General features: G+C 43.9%; 1 protein-coding gene across 3 annotated transcripts in view; it reads right to left on the reverse strand.

Annotated features, from left to right (window-relative positions):
• RUBCNL (rubicon like autophagy enhancer) overlaps positions 1-18,877 on the reverse strand; it is a 241,673-nt gene that overhangs the window by 14,121 nt on the left and 208,675 nt on the right. For all 3 annotated transcript variants that reach the window (XM_078657323.1, XM_078657322.1, XM_078657321.1), the window contains exons 7-10: positions 14,474-14,534; positions 14,213-14,345; positions 7,883-8,028; positions 6,556-6,620 (exon numbers count right to left, since the gene is read on the reverse strand). In XM_078657323.1, the coding sequence (XP_078513449.1) occupies positions 6,556-6,620; positions 7,883-8,028; positions 14,213-14,345; positions 14,474-14,534 (405 nt within the window). The remainder of the gene's footprint in view (positions 1-6,555; positions 6,621-7,882; positions 8,029-14,212; positions 14,346-14,473; positions 14,535-18,877) is intronic.

The following is an 18,877-nucleotide window of genomic DNA, read 5'->3' on the forward strand; positions in this document are numbered from 1 at the left end:
CTAAACGAAGTATGAAGTTTATCTTGACACAATTAATGGAAAGAAGCATTACAAAAAGGATTCAGGGGGGATGTAGTTTTCTGTACATCCACTATTAAACAAGGGAAACACCCTTGCGTAAATAACTTTTTTCATGCGGAAAAAATGAGCGAGGAAATCATGCGTACACTATTTTAATTCATAAGTATATATTCATTGTTTGGTCAAATGTACATCATCACTCCCCCACTGTCAGCAATGTAATTCCCCGAACAGAGGCTTAGCAGCATAATTAATTGCTCACTTTATGTGAGGTTCAATGACTAGGAAAGGCCAAATTGTGGGAAAGGCATTTTTAGGTTTTGACCTGGCGAGAGCACCCAGTGCTCCGCCTTCCTGCACCGGCTGATGCGTGATTTGTGAGATCCTCGGCAGTACCAGTAGGGCAGTCCGTTCTGTACAGTCCTCAGTGAACTCCTTATATTAGGTAAGTGCTAATACCTCTTGCCTGCCCGCCCCCCTCCCGCTGTCCGTGTGCCCGCCCGTCCCCCCCTCCCGCTATCAGTGTGCCCGCCCGCCCTCCCGCCCCCCTCCCGCTATCTCACGATTTGTTAGTTAGATCCTACGATATACAATGTGTCTTGTCCCATGTCCCCACAATGTGACAAAGCTTAAAACATTGGCCCTCCTCACCCATGCACCATTGGACTTGCAGCTCATAAAATGTGTTTAGAATCACCCTTACACAGTGGGAAGCAAGGATTAACACAATTACTCTGTGCCACCCCTGCATGACGGCAACTGCAGCTCAGCAAAAGTGTTTTGTGCTACATCGTCTCAATAGGAATGGAGCTCACAACAAATCTTTTCTCTCCTCCTGGAGCAATAAGGGCTACAACGTAAGAAACGTCTTCTGGGCCTCCCCTGGTTTAAGCTCAACTAAAGTGTCCAGAAGTGACCAGTGCCACCTTTGTGCAAGCGAAAGAGACTACATGATTTCATTGAGACCAGAGGACTATGGTCGGCCTCCAAAACCACGCCATAATGTTCCCGATGACACAGAAATGGGATCATTGCAGATCTCTGCACCTTCGAAGCCCCCCCTTTGGATGCATCTTCCATTGCATCTTGGCCTCGAGCCAACCAGCAGATGATCTGAAAACAACTGATGACCCACTTCTTCTGCAAACTTTAGCTATCAAAGACTTGTTCCTAGTCCCCCCTCCTTTTCCTTGTCTATCTGGTGCTCTGCAGAGCCCATTGGTCATTTCAGTGCATTACAAAAACAATACATAAAGTATTCCAAACTAAACTCTTTCAGATTTGATAGTTTATTCAGGTGTGTGGCCTCTGTGCATCCAGGAGTAGGCATTGGCCTCAGAATGAGCAGCATCACAACCCTAAGGGGAGTGGCACATCATAGCTGTGTGACGAAGGTGAAACAGAGGACTGCTTTCGCAAAGGTGCAGCTTCATGTTATAGCTCTACAAATGGTCGCAAAAGAGCGTGAGGCAACCTCGGAACATTACACAGTTGTAATAAAACCAACCTAACTACACCTGCTCGCAGGATGGGCTGAAGCATAACTATGGGCCCTGGTTTGTAAAAGTGCCCGCCCGTCCCCCCTCCCGCTATCAGTGTGCCCGCCCGCCCCCGCCTCCCGCTGTCCGTGTGCCCGCCCGCCCCCCCTCCCGCTATCTCACGATTTGTTAGTTAGATCCTACGAGGTTTAAAAAGTGTTAGGAAGCCTTCTCTTTCAGTATCATTTCCAAGAACAAAATACCTCTTTCTCTATGATGTAATATCAGAAATAGGCAGTCTATTTCATCCTGAGCACTTTAGTCATTCATAGTAACTGCCTCATATCATATTATATACTTATTTTTTTTAGATAATTATATGTTTTGTTACATGTATTACTTTTTCCACTGTTTGCTCCAAGTTGTCCCTGTGCACAGTCCTCTGCCACCCATTGGGAGCTGTCCATGTTTAGAAAACTGCAATTTAATGAATGAATTGGTATCACAGACTATGAGGTAGTCTGCACGCTCACAAGGACACCATTTCCAAAAAACAATAGATTATCACCATCTTTTTGACAAAAAGCACAATATACTTAATTCCACTTTATTTGCCCAACCCTATTAATTACTGAATCAATAACCTAAGATTCGGGCATATTGCCTAAATTTGCATTTTATTTTATAAACAATCACTGCTATACTATTCGTCTGAGGTTGTATCAGTCCTCTGTGGCATTTTAAGCATTCTTTCATTCAAAGGCACTATCCGGTGTCTTTAGACCTCCTTGCAGCCAAGTCTCAATGAGGATTTCTCGATGCTCCTGTTTTTTCCATCCTAGATAATCCCTGTTTCCACACTGAAGCTTTTCAGGATTAGTAACACAAAGGGGATTATCTTCAACATAATATCACTTTACCACGGCGGCTACATGCAACGTGGAGCCAGAGTAAAAGGAACGTACTGTGTGACCAGTTTAAGCCCATGTCTGTCTGTTTCACTTCCTGTCGAGCAGTCTAGAATACCCTGTGATGAGCCATCAGGCCCAGTACCGTATAGTGGGGCACCTCCTTTAATCCTATATCCAAGGAAGTGATGTGGTAGAACTGATTTTCCCACATGCGAAGATGTCTGTCTCCCGAGGTGGTACAGAAGCAAGTGCTGTGCTATTATGGACACTTTCTAAAGCTTTAGCCTAGTGACTTCAGCACCAGTTGGTGGGGAATCTATTGAAGTGTATCTTTCATAACACTGCTTACACTCCTCTTTTGGGAGATATTTTTAAAGCGCGAACTCGACCCGAAGGTATCAAAGCGCTTTACATGAGCATGCTTTACAGATGGTGCGGAGTGCTAGGGAGTGCAGAGTGACTGCAGAGTGACTGCAGAGTGCTAGGGAGTGCAGAGTGACTGCAGAGTGACTGCAGAGTGCTAGGGAGTGCAGAGTGACTGCAGAGTGACTGCAGAGTGCTAGGGAGTGCAGAGTGACTGCAGAGTGCAGAGTGACTGCAGAGTGCTAGGGAGTGCAGAGTGACTGCAGAGTGCTAGGGAGTGCAGAGTGACTGCAGAGTGCTAGGGAGTGCAGAGTGACTGCAGAGTGCTAGGGAGTGCAGAGTGACTGCAGAGTGCTAGGGAGTGCAGAGTGACTGCAGAGTGACTGCAGAGTGCTAGGGAGTGCAGAGTGACTGCAGAGTGCTAGGGAGTGCAGAGTGACTGCAGAGTGCTAGGGAGTGCAGAGTGACTGCAGAGTGCTAGGGAGTGCAGAGTGACTGCAGAGTGCTAGGGAGTGCAGAGTGACTGCAGAGTGCTAGGGAGTGCAGAGTGACTGCAGAGTGCTAGGGAGTGCAGAGTGACTGCAGAGTGCTAGGGAGTGCAGAGTGACTGCAGAGTGACTGCAGAGTGCTAGGGAGTGCAGAGTGACTGCAGAGTGACTGCAGAGTGCTAGGGAGTGCAGAGTGACTGCAGAGTGACTGCAGAGTGCTAGAGAGTGCAGAGTGACTGCAGAGTGCTAGGGAGTGCAGAGTGACTGCAGAGTGACTGCAGAGTGCTAGGGAGTGCAGAGTGACTGCAGAGTGCTAGGGAGTGCAGAGTGACTGCAGAGTGCTAGGGAGTGCAGAGTGACTGCAGAGTGCTAGGGAGTGCAGAGTGACTGCAGAGTGCTAGGGAGTGCAGAGTGACTGCAAAGTGACTAGGGAGTGCTAGAGAGTGCAGAGTGCTAGGGAGTGCAGAGTGCTAGGGAGTGCAGAGTGCTAGGGAGTGCAGAGTGCTAGGGAGTGCAGAGTGCTAGGGAGTGCAGAGTGCTAGGGAGTGCAGAGTGCTAGGGAGTGCAGAGTGCTAGGGAGTGCAGAGTGCTAGGGAGTGCAGAGTGCTAGGGAGTGCAGAGTGCTAGGGAGTGCAGAGTGCTAGGGAGTGCAGAGTGCTAGGGAGTGCAGAGTGCTAGGACGTGCAGAGTGCTAGGACGTGCAGAGTGACTGCAGAGTGACTGCAGAGTGCTAGGGAGAGCAGAGTGACTGCAGAGTGACTGCAGAGTGACTGCAGAGTGCTAGGGAGTGCTAGGGAGTGCTAGGGAGTGCTAGGGAGTGCAGAGTGACTGCAGAGTGCTAGGGAGTGCAGAGTGACTGCAGAGTGCTAGGGAGTGCAGAGTGACTGCAGAGTGCTAGGGAGTGCAGAGTGACTGCAGAGTGCTAGGGAGTGCAGAGTGACTGCAAAGTGACTAGGGAGTGCTAGGGAGTGCAGAGTGCTAGGGAGTGCAGAGTGCTAGGGAGTGCAGAGTCCTAGGGAGTGCAGAGTGCTAGGGAGTGCAGAGTGACTAGGGAGTGCAGAGTGACTAGGGAGTGCAGAGTGACTAGGGAGTGCAGAGTGACTAGGGAGTGCAGAGTGACTAGGGAGTGCAGAGTGACTAGGGAGTGCAGAGTGACTAGGGAGTGCAGAGTGACTAGGGAGTGCAGAGTGACTAGGGAGTGCAGAGTGACTAGGGAGTGCAGAGTGACTAGGGAGTGCAGAGTGACTAGGGAGTGCAGAGTGACTAGGGAGTGCAGAGTGACTAGGGAGTGCAGAGTGACTAGGGAGTGCAGAGTGACTAGGGAGTGCAGAGTGACTAGGGAGTGCAGAGTGACTAGGGAGTGCAGAGTGACTAGGGAGTGCAGAGTGACTAGGGAGTGCAGAGTGACTAGGGAGTGCAGAGTGACTAGGGAGTGCAGAGTGACTAGGGAGGGCTAGGGAGTGCAGAGTGACTAGGGAGGGCTAGGGACTGCAGAGTGACTGCAGAGATTAAGCTAATGGCAATGTAAATGACAATGCCATTTATTTATCTGTTTTCAAAACCAACACATAAATACAACATTTGTAATTTACAATGCCAATAGGTCTAACTTTTCCCAAGGCGAAACCATTGCATTGTAAATGCTTGTTTATAACTTGCTACCCACTAAGGGTAAGCATCCTAAAATTGCAGTTTTGATCAAAATAAACCAAAACATTTGCCCTCCGCATAACTTTACAAAGTAAGCAACCAAATCCTTCCTTAAATTAACATTATGCTCTGCTTAACTGCTATGGGAATGGTAAATCATCACTTGATTTCCTATTAATGTAATCTGTAATCTGCTTGGTGTTGGTCTTTGCACGGACTAGGGCCGGATCGGCTTATGAAAAGATTTAAATGGTATACTCCGGCAAGGACACTGCGTTCATGCTCAGCCAGGAACATTTTGGTCCCCCCCATTTAAAAATAGCACATGGGGGGGTAGGAGGGGGGAGTATTTACAGGACAACGGCAATGCTTTGGAATGACTTACCACTTTCTTTAAAAACAACTACTTCCCTTTTCAGATTCCGGAAGTCACTAAAAATGTGGCTTTTTACACAGGACAGAAAGTTCTCACTCCCATCTACCATAATATCCAGCTTCGCTGTCCTTTGATCAGAATACGACAGTGCCAAGACGCCTTTGGCCATAAGCCGCACTTTATCAATTAAATTTACATTACATTAATATTATAGCTTTATTAAGTTCTTCCTCTACACTTTTGAACATACTAATATGTTCTGTGGTTATGGTGCATGGGTCAAACAACTTATTAAAAATAGTGCTCTTTGAATCAGCCTCCCCTTGCACTAGACAAGTCTTCCAAGAGGCATTACAGGGGCAGGGTAGAGGGTGGTCATCATGGTACGCACCTACTGCAGCTCAAAGCATTTGTAGGGTTAATGGGACTTATGCCTAGAAAAAGGTACTAAAACACCTTCGTTGTTATTAGGTTTTTATCAGTGTTATCACTGCAGGAGTAGTTTTGCAGCTTGAAGATTCCGGATTCACATGTGCATTATTCTGCCATTCAGTGGTTGGGTCCACAAACTTTTGTTAGTCTTATTCCTTTTTTTTATTTTTGTTGGGCATTTTCTGTGGCCATTTGGTGCTATGCCCAACCTCTGTGACATCAGACGTGCGCTCCAGATGCCTCTGTGCATGGTCGCCATCTTAGGATGCTTTTTTTTCCAATTGGTGATCTGTCTTTGTAGGGTTCTTGATGTTTTAAGGCACCATAGAATAAAACCCTCTTTGCAACCTCTAATGTTTTGGGGAGGCAGAGGGTCGCACGCGAATACAGAAAATTATTCAAGCTGCAAAACTACTATTGGTAAATTACCATTTCGTTTTGCAGCATGAATCCTTTTCTGGACTCACATGCTGTGCACTCATTTTGCATCTGTATTCTCTTTTATACTGGAGGTGGTTTTAAAATAAGGCGGAGTTTGTGAATGGATGTTTCAGCACTCTGTCCCACTGATACAAGAAAAAGATTCATGCTGCAAAAATGTAACGAACAATGATTTTTACTCAAATAGAGCAAAAGAGCAGTAAGAGCCCGTTTACCACCTCCATGATTTGGTTTTAAAATTTAAATGTTGCCAGACCGCATGCAGTGCAGAAGGAAATTCACAATGTATTATACTGGTTATCGCACCATCAGGAAGCCATTTAACACGAGTAGAATGGACGCTTCCAGACACAGAAAAAAAAGAAGTAATGAATGATCTGCAAGATAATACTTACTTGGTTCTACCTCTGTACCGCAACCAGCACAACGAAAATACTGTGCTGCTACAACATCATCCCTCCTGCATAAAGGAAACAAAAATGAATTATATTACATCCAGCAATCATTTATTTAACTTAATTGCAAGTTCACCAGAAGTGAGGCAATCCCATTTCTGTGCTGAATCGGAAGTCTGATATGTGTATATTCTGGTGAGATCTAGCAACTACAAGAATGATCTTCAAATTTTCAATGCTGTACCCCCCCTATCCTCCCCCCCCCCCGCATATAAAAAATTGTCATTGCCCACTCTGAATCAGAAACATACAATAATTCTATAAAATCTGCAGCTCTGAACAAATTTACCAATTTACACATTGGAGCTACATTCAGGTATCCCTTTTTAAAAATGCAATCAAATACTTGAAGCCCCAATATTATTGGCAGCATGTTCTCCATAAAAATATAAACATGTCCACAATATAGTACTTCATTAGAATGGGATAGAGGCGGGGCTTTGAGAGCTAGTTGGAGTCTCCCCTGCGAACTTTGACTACTAGTACATGATTGTAGTGGGCCATCAGTTACCTCTATTGTCAGAGTGGCTCCGTGCCTAAACTATAGATACAAAGATGTGATGGTTGGCAAAGGTATCTTGCAAAATGATATGAGGCATGCGAACATGTCTATAGCACTTTTTACAAATCCTCATTTTAGGACATAGCGACACATTTAAATATATATACACAACTAAATTTAGGGAGTGGGTTATACGTTTTTATCCTGACACTGGTAACTCCAGAGTAAAGTGCTAATGATTTCCAAGACATACGCAGATTGCAAAATAACGAATGGGTTAGTCTTATTCATTTTAACTGCGATTTTCTACCAGACCTATAAGATATTTATTTGCTGAATTATTTTTAAACATCACCAGTATTGAAAATGTGTTCAGTATAGTAAGGATTTGCTAAACATGCAATATCATATTAAAAAAGCTCTCCTTTGCTAGTGCACGAATAATTCTGTACTGGTACATTCAGTCAGACAAAATGCACCAATGGTAGAATAAATGACATCCTACTGCTAACATCGGTCCTGAAATGAGATGAACCTGCGTTCGCTCAATGTATTTACAATTATAAAAAATAAATATCAAGAAAAAAAAAAAATCAAGAAAAAAGCATCAGCAAATCCCTTTTTGAAAACCCTTTTTCATTAAATACTTTAGATTTTTATATACAGACATTGCTTGTTTATATTTGATAAAACACAAAAAGATGTGCAGAGAAACAGTTTTTAAACAGAAGTAAACACGTTGTGAGCGAGTCCTGGAAAACTTACTTCCGAGATGGTTGAATATTAAATATAATTTGAAATCTTGGTGGGGCCCATTCACAAGAACCTCGACACTTGCACTTCAATTTTATCTCTTTGACCAGGCTTACACTGGACTCAAATTCCATCGTCCGTTCACTTTTATATGCAACCTAAAACAGTAAAAACACTGATTGTCTACTATTTTTGGCAGAAAACATTCACGGTTGGTTTTTAGTTTACTTCAAAAACATCCTTTGCAAAAAGATACCATGTAAACCTTGCAGCACTTACGCCTTAACAATCATCAGACTAGCATCATTGGATAATAACTTTGGGATGAAGTTTAACCGTATATATTTTAACCTCCAAGGTCTTTGTTTTTTAAAGACAAAGTGCCCACAATGTTGTGGTGAATGAAATAAAAGGAAACTACCACCATTTCAACAGGAAACTAACGACCAACATAGCTCAAGTATACCAAAATAAATACTGAAGATCATAAAGGGCTTTAATGAGTAGTTTAACTCTATACCTTGTTGGCATTTAAAAATGCTGGAACAACTTTAGAAACACGAAGTGGGACCTTACAAATATCATTGCACTTAAATCTGGTCTAACAGACCAGATTAAATTGTAATTTGCTTATTTTACATTCTGGAATGGAAACCACCAAATTCAGTCTCAGCCGGATGTTATAGTTTAATTTGCATTGACTAGCTGTAAGCAAACCCTTCTTAGCTAAGGAACGTGCACCAGTTAATAGGTTCCTGAGACCAGCAATTATATTACAAGAAGCATTAAAGATTAGAAGAGCAGCTACAAAAAAACCTATAGACAAACATCTGCAAAAATAACAATGCTACTTGGTACAACCCCACACCCCACCAGTCCTTTAAAATAGTTCAGGGATTTTTTAAATCTTGCACAGTTGGGCCTGCTCATTTGTTCGTTTTACAATATTGTAATATTTGACTAGAGAACTGCATTAAAACAGATGATGGGAGTATGTAGATGCCAGACGTCGAGCAACACCATTGCCATAGCAAAGGGTCGCTTTCAAAAAAGATATTTCTCTCCAGAAATCTTAATTGTATGACGTTTACTATTCTAGTGAATTGACTTTAGTGCCATATTCAATATTACGTAATAAATACTTTTAGCAATCACCAGGCTATGAATTCTTTCTCGTTGTTATAGCAAAATCTGGGCTCAATAAATGAGGCAATTATATTAAAAAAAAGGCATACGGTATGTCTATTATTCTTACATTTTTTTTGAAGCCCTAGAGTTAATTTTTTTGGAGAGATTAGTTCTTCAATATCAACCTTTCAAAAGGACAGGTCGGGAACTGTGTAGCTGTTTAATTTAGAACCAAAGATGGAATGCCACAAGCTAGAGACTAAATGGAGAGAAATTTCGGAACCTAAAGATGCCGTTAGCATAATGTTCAGATGCCCTAGAATTACTCATACTCTGTGGGAGGGCTTTTATTGTCTAAGGTGCAACAACCAGTGCTCTGTTCCTTTATTTTCTCCATACACTCTTCTACTTGCCTACCAAAGAAAGCCTTCAGTATGCATATTTTGCACAATTAATTGTACTTCATGACTCTTCCTTATTTGAGCACTTGATAATATTACTAACCATATTTTGTTCTTCGTTGTCAACACACCCTCTTGTGCAAAGTTCTTGGGGAAAGTACTGCTGCAGCTAAGCCATGGTGATACTTGTCAATAATATATTTAAATTACTTAACATGCGTTAACAGGTGGGGACCGTTATTTTGTCTGCCACCTACAGGTTTATCACTTTCCATGTATAGAAAGGCCTGTCTTTGCCCCTAGATGGTATGAAAGGATTAGGTTACCTACCCTGTAAACATCTTTTCTTGGCATGTAGAGCTTTGCATACTCCTGCCATCAAGTGTTTGGTCTGGATGTTTGCAAGTTGTTTTTCTTCAAAGAAGTCTTTCCAGTAATGAGGTAGGTGACTCTTCCTTTTGGTGATACTGTGCATGGGCATCAACTCCATTGTTAGAGTGTTTTACCGCAAGATGGTGGGAATGGAGTAAATAAGTGTGGTATAGCGATGTCCATGCGTGTATAATGTAAGTAATCAGAAATGCAAAACCATAGGAGTCCAGGGAGGAGGGGGGCCGCATGTGAATCTACAGCTCTACATCCAAGATCAGATGCTTACTGGGTAAGTAACATAATCCATTCGAGGCATGTGTGCAGTAGATACACACGCGTTGCATAGACCGTATCGCAGTACTCTCCTAAAGCGGTGGCTAAACAGTTGGTGTGGCAGCTGTTTGAAAGTGTTTTTAGCACAGCCTGTCCTACATTAGCTTGCTGTTGTTCTAAAACATCCACACAATGTTTCGTAAATGTGTGTGGTGTTGGCCATGTAGCTGCCATACATATGGCAGCTATGGGAATATTGCCTAAAAAGGCCATAGATGCTCCTATTTTGCAAGTAGAATGTGCTCTAGGAGGTATAGTTAAAATTATCTTAGCTTTAGCATAGCAAGTTTGAATATATTTAACAATCCATATAGCACTTAGAAAGGCAACCTTCCAAGAAAGCTATTGTAATGGACAATTATGCAACGGTTCAAAAGGTGGACCTATAAGCCTTGTGAGAACAATGTTAAGGTTCCAGGCAGGTGCTACCCTGGGTGGTATTATTCTTTTAAGGTCTTCCATAAAGGCTTTAATTACTGGAACTTTGAATAAGGATAAATGTCTGTTTTGAAGATATGCAGCTACTGCTGCAAGATGTAGTTGAATGGATGTGTACGCTAGGCCTGCCCGCTGTAGATGCAAAAGATAACATCAGTTGTATAGATGCATCTAGCAGAGAAGGTTTTAAGTGACATGAAGCTGCTGGTGTGGAACTACTGACAGTTCCAGTAGTGTGGTGAACCTTGGATGACTAGCCTCTCTGGGAGACACTAGAATTAGCATAAGAGATGTCTGCCTGATCTTACGAACCAGAAATGGAAGGAAAGGGAGAGGTGGAAAAGCTTAAGCAAATATCCCAGACCAGTTAATCTATAGAGCATGGTCTTTGGATAGAGGATGTGGGAACCTGGAGGCGGATCTAGGCATTTTGAGTTCTCTGCTGTCGCAAAGAGATCTATTTGTGGAAACCCCCAATTTCAGAAGTACAGAAGGGAAATTTGGGTGTGGATTTCCCACTCATGAACTTGTTGCCGCATCCTGCTGAGGAGGTTGGCAAAGCCGTTGTCTGTCCCTGGAAGGTGTTCCGCTACGAGTTGACTTTTTGTGATGAATCGCTCAACGACAAATGGACCAAGAGAGGCATGACAGTTGAAGGGAATGTATGCCCCCCATCCCACTCGCCGGTTTTTGTACATAGTACATTGTCGTCATATTGCCCGTCCGAACCCAGCAAGGTGTGTCTTTTTTTAAAAAGATTTTTACGTTGTGCCACTATTTTCATTTTTTTTTTTTTAAGTGATTCGCCCACTTGAGGCCCAAAGAGGTGTTCTTTCTTAAAAGGAGCCTTAAAAATAGTGTGTTGAACATCTGGTTTGAAACCAGAGATTCTTAGCCTAGCATGTCTTCTGAGGAGAATACTGGCATGGACTCCTCTGGCTGCAGTATCCACAGCATCTAACATGCATATAATGGAGGAATTGAAAAGGAGTTTCCCTTCCTGTACTAGTTCCTGCCCTATTTTCTTGTGTTCTTCCGGGAGATATTGTAATAAATCTTCCGTTTCGTTGCAGTGGGCCCTATCGTACCAAGCCAACAGACCGTGTGCATTGGCTATACGTCTAAAGATGGCTGATTGAGCAGCTACCCTTTTGCCTGATGCCAAAAACAATTGATGATCTGAATGCAGAACAATGTTGTACATTTACCCCAGGACAGAGATCTGGGCTTAAATCAATCACTTTTTTGCTCACCATGCCATTCCAGTTTGGACCCATCCATATGCAAATAAGTTTTGACCCTGCGCCCCATGGGAACAGTCCAGCCCGAACTGCCAGGCCAGGTCCTGACTGGAAACAAGCATCTTAGGACCAGTTTCGGGCTTTCGCCCTTCATCACCCAGATCACTTGACTGGGGTGAATGTATGATTAATTCATCATTCCGTCCATCATTTGTTTGCATAGCACTTTTCACCCTAAGTGGCATGGGTATGCCCAGACGTGGGTCCGTTGCTCACTGCACGACCGAATCAAGCCTGGCTGATGATTTTAAGAGGGATTTTATATCTAGTGGCTATTCTCCTTTTAGAGGACGGAATCACTCGCTTCGCCGTAATATGTCCAGTGTCAGGATTTATATAGACTTTCTTCTGTTTCGGATGCAGTTTTTGTTTCATAGTTTCCAGAATTAAGTTCGGAGGCTTTAGAGGAGATCCTTCTTGTTTGGTGCTGAAATAATCAGCACAGAGTTGGATTTGTCCTTTTTATCTTTCGAAAACAAAGGGGTGTCATCTCTGCTCGAGCCCAAGCCAGAAGGCTTGACTTGATGTTCCGGGGCCAAGCCGAAGGGTGGGGCATTGTAATCAGAGTCTCAGTGCCTACCATGGTCTGATGCCAGTGGTAGCCCAGAAGACTTTGGTTTGGTGGAAGTGGGTTTTGTGGCAAAGGGGCTTTGTTTCTCACGGCTTCCTGCTCAGCTGGAATGTTGAGGGACTCTATTTCGATCTCTAACTCGGAATCGGAGTTCTGGATGGAGAAGGCCTATTCCTCTTCCGCTGCTTCCATTTATTCTTGCTCGATATCCTCTCCGAAGATAGCAGGGGTGTCCTCGATACTATGCCGCTGCATTTCTCTTCGTCGAGTCAGATGGTCCCACAGAGTCTTTTTGGATCTGAACAACTGACAAACGTCGCAGTCTTCTTTATACTCTGGGGAGAGGGGGAGGTTATAAACCTTATTGTCGGTGCATGGGTATTTGAAATGGCACAGAGGACAGAATTGAAACAGAGTCCGTTCCATCAGCAGAAGACTCAATGATGGATTTGAGTGGAAGTTATATAAAGGAAACGGGCTAGGCCCGAAGGTCGTGGTTGGAATTGCCCGATTCAATAACTAAGTTGTCTGAATTTCAATAAGCGGATGATAGAAGACGCGATCGAAACAATAAAGACTAGGTTAGAGTGAATTGCGCACCAAAGGGATCCCAATTAACTATTTCGAATTGGAGCACTGCAATACACATCCAAACTTGATGGCAGAAAGAAAACAATCTAATAATGAAGTTGATGCCCATGAGCAGTATCACTGAAAGGAGGAGTCGCCTTACCTCGTGACTGAAATAGACTACTTCGAAGAAAAACAATTCGCAAACATTCGGATCCAACACTAAATGGCTGGATTCAAGCTAGCCTGGCTGGTCCGAGGATGCTGGTTTCTGGTCCAGGGAGGACCTGGCTTGGCAGTTCAGGCTTGACTGTTCCCGTGAGGAACAGGGTCAAGACTGATTTCAATATGTCTGGGTCCAAACTGGGGTGGCGTGGTGAGCAGAAAAATAATGGATTAAACACAGCTCTGTAACTGGGGAGAATGCTTGCATTGTTCAGCATTCCGTCCATCAAATGTTCTTTTTGCTTCTGTCAACATCTACCACAAAAATCTTTGTCAAATTAACAAGCTACTTTTCACCCACTGAACCACAACTTGGCAGAAGTATTCAAGGCATGAGTCTAGCATAACTACAAAAATTAGGTCAATTTTTTGAATTACAACAGGAGGACCAATACTCAATAGTACAGAAGCATTTGCTTTGGTTTATTGAAAATAGTCTAAACTGTCAGGAAAATATTTGGAGAAAAGTACCCAAACAAATGTAGTCAATTAGGTCTTGTTCAGCCTCCTATCAAACGCAGGTTTTCAGTGTAGTCACCTCAAAGGTTTATCATTCCTAGAGTTTATATAAAAGTTCTTTGAAAACTCTTATTAGATAATTCAGCACTGTGCTAATATGTGGTTAACTGCAACAGTTCATGCTCAGGTGCAATTTTGTCTACAGAGGTTACATATTAAGAACCAAAGTAAATACAGACTGTGACAAAATTGAAGCAAGCCTTGTAGATCATCAGTTGCATTTTGTTTCTTCAACCACTCTAAGTTAAGGCAGACTTACTCATTCTATTATGGGAAGCTTACATCCAATGCATCCACTCTGTACCAAGATCATCATGCCAAGCATAAAGGAAGTACAAACTAAGACTTTCAACTACAATTTACAGCATTGAAAAGGAAAGAATTAGTACAGGCATCCATTAAACAGCTCCACCATCCAGGAAGCTTGAAATATAAATTAAAGATATCAATTATGTTTCCCAATTGTCATTCTTTGAACACATACATTTTGCTTAGTGCCTTTTAGTGGAGCAGCCATTTGACAGTCTGTCTCTGCTTGCCGCCAGCACTTTCGAAAGTTCCTATACAGCTGTTGTGCCGTTACTTCAGCTGAGTTTGAGACGTGCAAATAAGAGGATCTGAAATGAGAAGTGAAATTCAATATACATGTATTACTGGCTTTGTTGTAACTAGTGCTGGTTCAGGTTTTGCATCTCAGATATATTTCTGTATTTTTAGGAAAACCCCAATCAGCCAAAAACACTACCTTTCTGCTGTGTCTTGAGGGCATGGAGACACAGATACTGCCTTTTCATAATCTTCCAATTCTATTGGAGGGAAACACAATAACATTAACTCACTACAGATGCATGTAAATACACTTGAGACAACAGTTACTTACTGACATGTTCATTTTCACAAAATTGCATTGCAAGGAAGTTGTCACATTAAGACAAACTCTGCCTATGAATGACTCATGCAAAACGTTTTGTTTAATAAAACTATTAACGCCACATAGTCTCCTTCCTACTTCAGCTAGAAACACTACATTAAGACAGAGCTGGTGAGAGACACTGGCAGGTTTGAAACAGAAATGACTCAAGGTCTCCTCCCGAGACACAAGTCAAAATGATGAGGATGCTTGCGGTTGAGCTTTCCCAGATCTACTCTATCTCCATCTTCAGTGACTGCATGGACCAAAATTACTCCGGCGAACAAATGTTTTGCATGCCTAACTGTAGGAAGCTGGCTCTGTATATATTATACCAAAGTGAGGTCTAGTGTGCACAAAGTCCTGTGGGACAGCAAAGGTAGGCAGAAGTAAAGTTAGATAGAACCTTACTCTCTATTTGTGGTAGTGTGGTCGAGCAGTAAGGCAGTATCATAGGACAGTGTTAAGCATTTGTTGTACACAGTCAGCAAATGAATTCACACACTCAAAGACTGAACTTCAGACCAATTTTTTAAAATAAAAATATTCTTTTAGTTATTTTATTTTCTAGAACCAAGCCAGCCTGGCACAGGTAAGCAATGAGTACTTTGCAGTAGTAATGCAATTGAAATACAGTTTGAATGATAATTGTATATGCACTTTGGTTTGATATACAGTATGATGCAGAGAAATGCAATACTTGGTAAATGTAGTACATAGACTTGAATAGACTTTTTTTAGTAAAATAGCAGGTATGTAACTTTTGAGATGACTAGGCTTACACAGAGTAGTATAACTAGATACTACTCAGGGACATTTCCTGAAAACAGGTAAGTAAAATCGTTTTTGTTAGATTATGTAATTTTAAAGACTTTCTTTCGTTTCTCAAACTCCACACTTAAAAACTTTTCACAGAAAAACAGTCAATGTTATCCTACGGAGGAAAATAAGGTCATCAGTTTTGATGTAACTATTTGGTAATGGGAGTTGAGGTTCTGGGGGTAGACTCGGGGGTGCCCCAGGTTCAAGGATGCCCTCTTGTTACACCCTCAGCGACACTAGGGTGGCTGTGTGCAGAGTGCTGAGGCTCAATGTTATCCAATGGGGGATAGGGGGCCTCCGGTTGGTGGCTGCTAACTAGCAGGCCACCTGGCTGTGGGAGCAAAGCTCCTGGAAACCAATTAGCACCAAAGGTGTACCCTCAGCGGCACTAGGGCAACTGGGTGCAGGGTGCGGTTTCGATATCGGACGCCAGGTTCTTTTCAATGGAGAACATCTGATTTGCAAAAGCACTGCAGGCGGAGAGACGAAGGACTTCTGGGTGCGATCACCACTTTGAAAGGTAAGTTGGGCAGTTAGGGGTTGTTAAGGCACTGTCGGATTGGGCACACAAGGCCGTGGGGCATCGGGTGCAGTGGTGCCTTTTGGGGTCGGATCTTCTTACCATCTCCTGGTCACGTTAGGGCGGCCTTCTGGATTTAGACTGCAGGCGTTGGCTGGAAGCTTGAGGCAGGTCAGGGGTTGCCGGATCACGGGCAGGATACCCGGGGTGACCTCCTCGTGGTGTTTGCCCACTCCAGCTCGGGCCGTGGACGGCAGGTGCAGAGTGGTGCGGATTTGCGGTTTCCAGCCAAGGCCAGAGGTTGCAGATGAACACCTCCGGTGTTTGCGGGAGACAAATTCTTTGGAGTTGAAGGCAGGCAGGTCCTCCGGGGTTTGAGGTTTCTGGCTGCAGGACACACCGGGATTTCGCAGGAGCAGGTTAAAGGGGGGAGACAGGCCAGTAGGGCTGGGGCCCAGTCAGTGGGCTTCTTCCTCTTGTTATCTGCTGCACGTCTGTTCGGTCGTCTTCTTCTTGTATGAGGAAGCAAGGTTAAGGGGTGCCCCTAAATACTAGATTTAGGGGTGTTACAGGTAGGTAAAAGGCGGGGACCAATGGGTCCCTTCCCTGTGGTTACCCACCCTCCGTTGGGAGGGGGCTGTGCCTGTCCCTGGTTGGATGAGTCCCCTCATCTTCAAGATGGCATGGACTGAGAGTTGTGCTTCACCTCGCCTCCCCCACCCAGGGGTGGAGTTGGCAGAGGTGGGCACACCTCTCTTTCTCACTTTTTTTTCCCACCGAATCTCCCACCCAAAGTGGGGGTCAGAACTAATAGGGACCAATTGCTGAAAGCAGCAAGTGGCCGGGAAAGCTCACAAAGGCGGCAAGCCTTTGAAGCTTCCCCTTCGTGAACCCTGCCCATCCCGAGGGAGGAGGCTTGGCACCTCGTCCCAGGATGTGCATTGTTTCATGTCCCAAAGAGCAGCAGGCTCTCGACCTAGGGGTCCAGAAACAGGTCTGGTGGTGGCAGCTGAAAGCAGCCACTCTGCCTGGACACTAGTGGTAGGTTTGTTTCAGGGGCATCTCTAAGATGCCGTCGGTGTGCATTTTTCATTAAATCTCACACTGGCATAAGTGTGGGTTTAATGTGCTGAGAAGTTTCATACCAAACTTCTCAGTTTTCAGTGTAGCCATTATGTGCTGTGGAGTTCGTAATTATAAACTCCCAGGACCATATGCTTTTAATGGCAGCACTGCACTTCCAATGCCTAAGAATGGACACTGTAAGGGTGCAGGGCTCATGCACCTGTACCCTCACCACTGGTATAGTGCACCCAGCTAGAGAAGTGACTGACCTATGCCAGGGCAGCGGGCTGTAGGCATGGCACACAGATGTGTGCCATGTTGACTCTTCACTTTGTTCTGCACCAAAACCCGCAGCCTGTAAAGGCAGTGTGCGAGTGTGGTGGTACAGGACCTCTCAGGGTGGCACAATAAGTGCTGCAGCCCTTAGAGGCCTCCTCTGGTCACAGTGCCCTGGGTACCTGTGGTACCATTTACCAGGGACTGACCTGTGGTCAGAGATGCCAATTGGGTTTAGACTTCAACTCAGTTTTAGGGAAAGAACATGGGCCCTCGGTACCCGATTAGCAGGAGTCCAGGGCACACTCAGTCAAAGTACATCAGCAAAATGTGGGGGTAACCATGCAGAAAGAGGGCACTTTCTTACACCGACATGCCCTCTTTTCATTGAGGCACCTGTAAACACGGTCTTTTCTTTAGTGGTTTCATTTAATTTGGTAATATTAGTGCTGACCTAAGATTACTGTTGCCAATGTTTCTTCACTCCAGAGTGTAAACTGGACACAAATTTCAAAATCCGGAAAAGACGCGAGTAGGAAATACCTGAACCACTGTAGGGAAACCTCATTATGAATGAGACAACCTGTGCAACAATTCAATTGGTAGCTCATACAGTGGAATTGAAGGACATATAGTTCATGTTGTCCTTTGGGGTGACCAGATACTATACTAAGTTAGCAGTTGTAGGATCACTGGACAGAACGTAGAGGTTTGTTCAAAAGGTGAAGCAACGTTAGGAAAACAGCAAATAAACAAACCTGGCATGGGAACAACAGCTAACTTGAACAAATGTCCCACTAAAGCAGTGAATCTCAAAAAAAGGCTCAGGTCCACAGGTCCTGAACAATCTGAGTACCCTTACACCCTGACTTTCTACTTTGGATATGGCCAAGATCAAAATTGGTGCTGCTAGGAATGTGAAGAATAGGGGCAACCGATGCAAAAATACAAACGTAGGTGTGTCACTCAGGCTGCAACACCATCTTAAACAATTTCCTTGGCAATTTTACTTGTTGGGGGACTTTTACACCCGCTTCAATAAATATCAATAAACCCAACTTCCCAAACTTTCTTTAAGGATAAAAAGCTGTTAAAGGTATCCGGACTGCCACAAATATATTAAGTTTATGTTTTTGACGGAGTTCAAGACCATGAGGTAGTACATGATGCTAGTGTTTTGTCAGACACTTCCCAGAAGCTACAACAGCATGCTCAGTTTAAGGAGCTTTAAATAGGCATCCTTTCAGGTTGCTGGAACTCACGCCTTTTGATTATGGCTTCATGTGAATGGGGCACACCTTTATTTCTATGTGACTAGCCTGCCCCTGCAAGCTTGGTATTGTCCTCATCAGGATGAAGCCTCTCCAAACATATGGTAGTCTCAGTCCTTAGTGGCATATATTAAACAAATACATCTAAATCACCAGATTCAATTGGCTTGCAAGAGGCAAGTCCAGTACTGGGGTACATGTTATTGGAACCGCTGGTGATGTTAAATATTGCAATTCAAGGGACAGCAGAGAGCTAAAAACAACATCTGTATGCTTTCATCCCTA

The sequence above is a fragment of the Lissotriton helveticus genome, chromosome 8, assembly GCF_964261635.1.
Source record: "Lissotriton helveticus chromosome 8, aLisHel1.1, whole genome shotgun sequence".
NCBI lineage: Eukaryota > Metazoa > Chordata > Amphibia > Caudata > Salamandridae > Lissotriton > Lissotriton helveticus.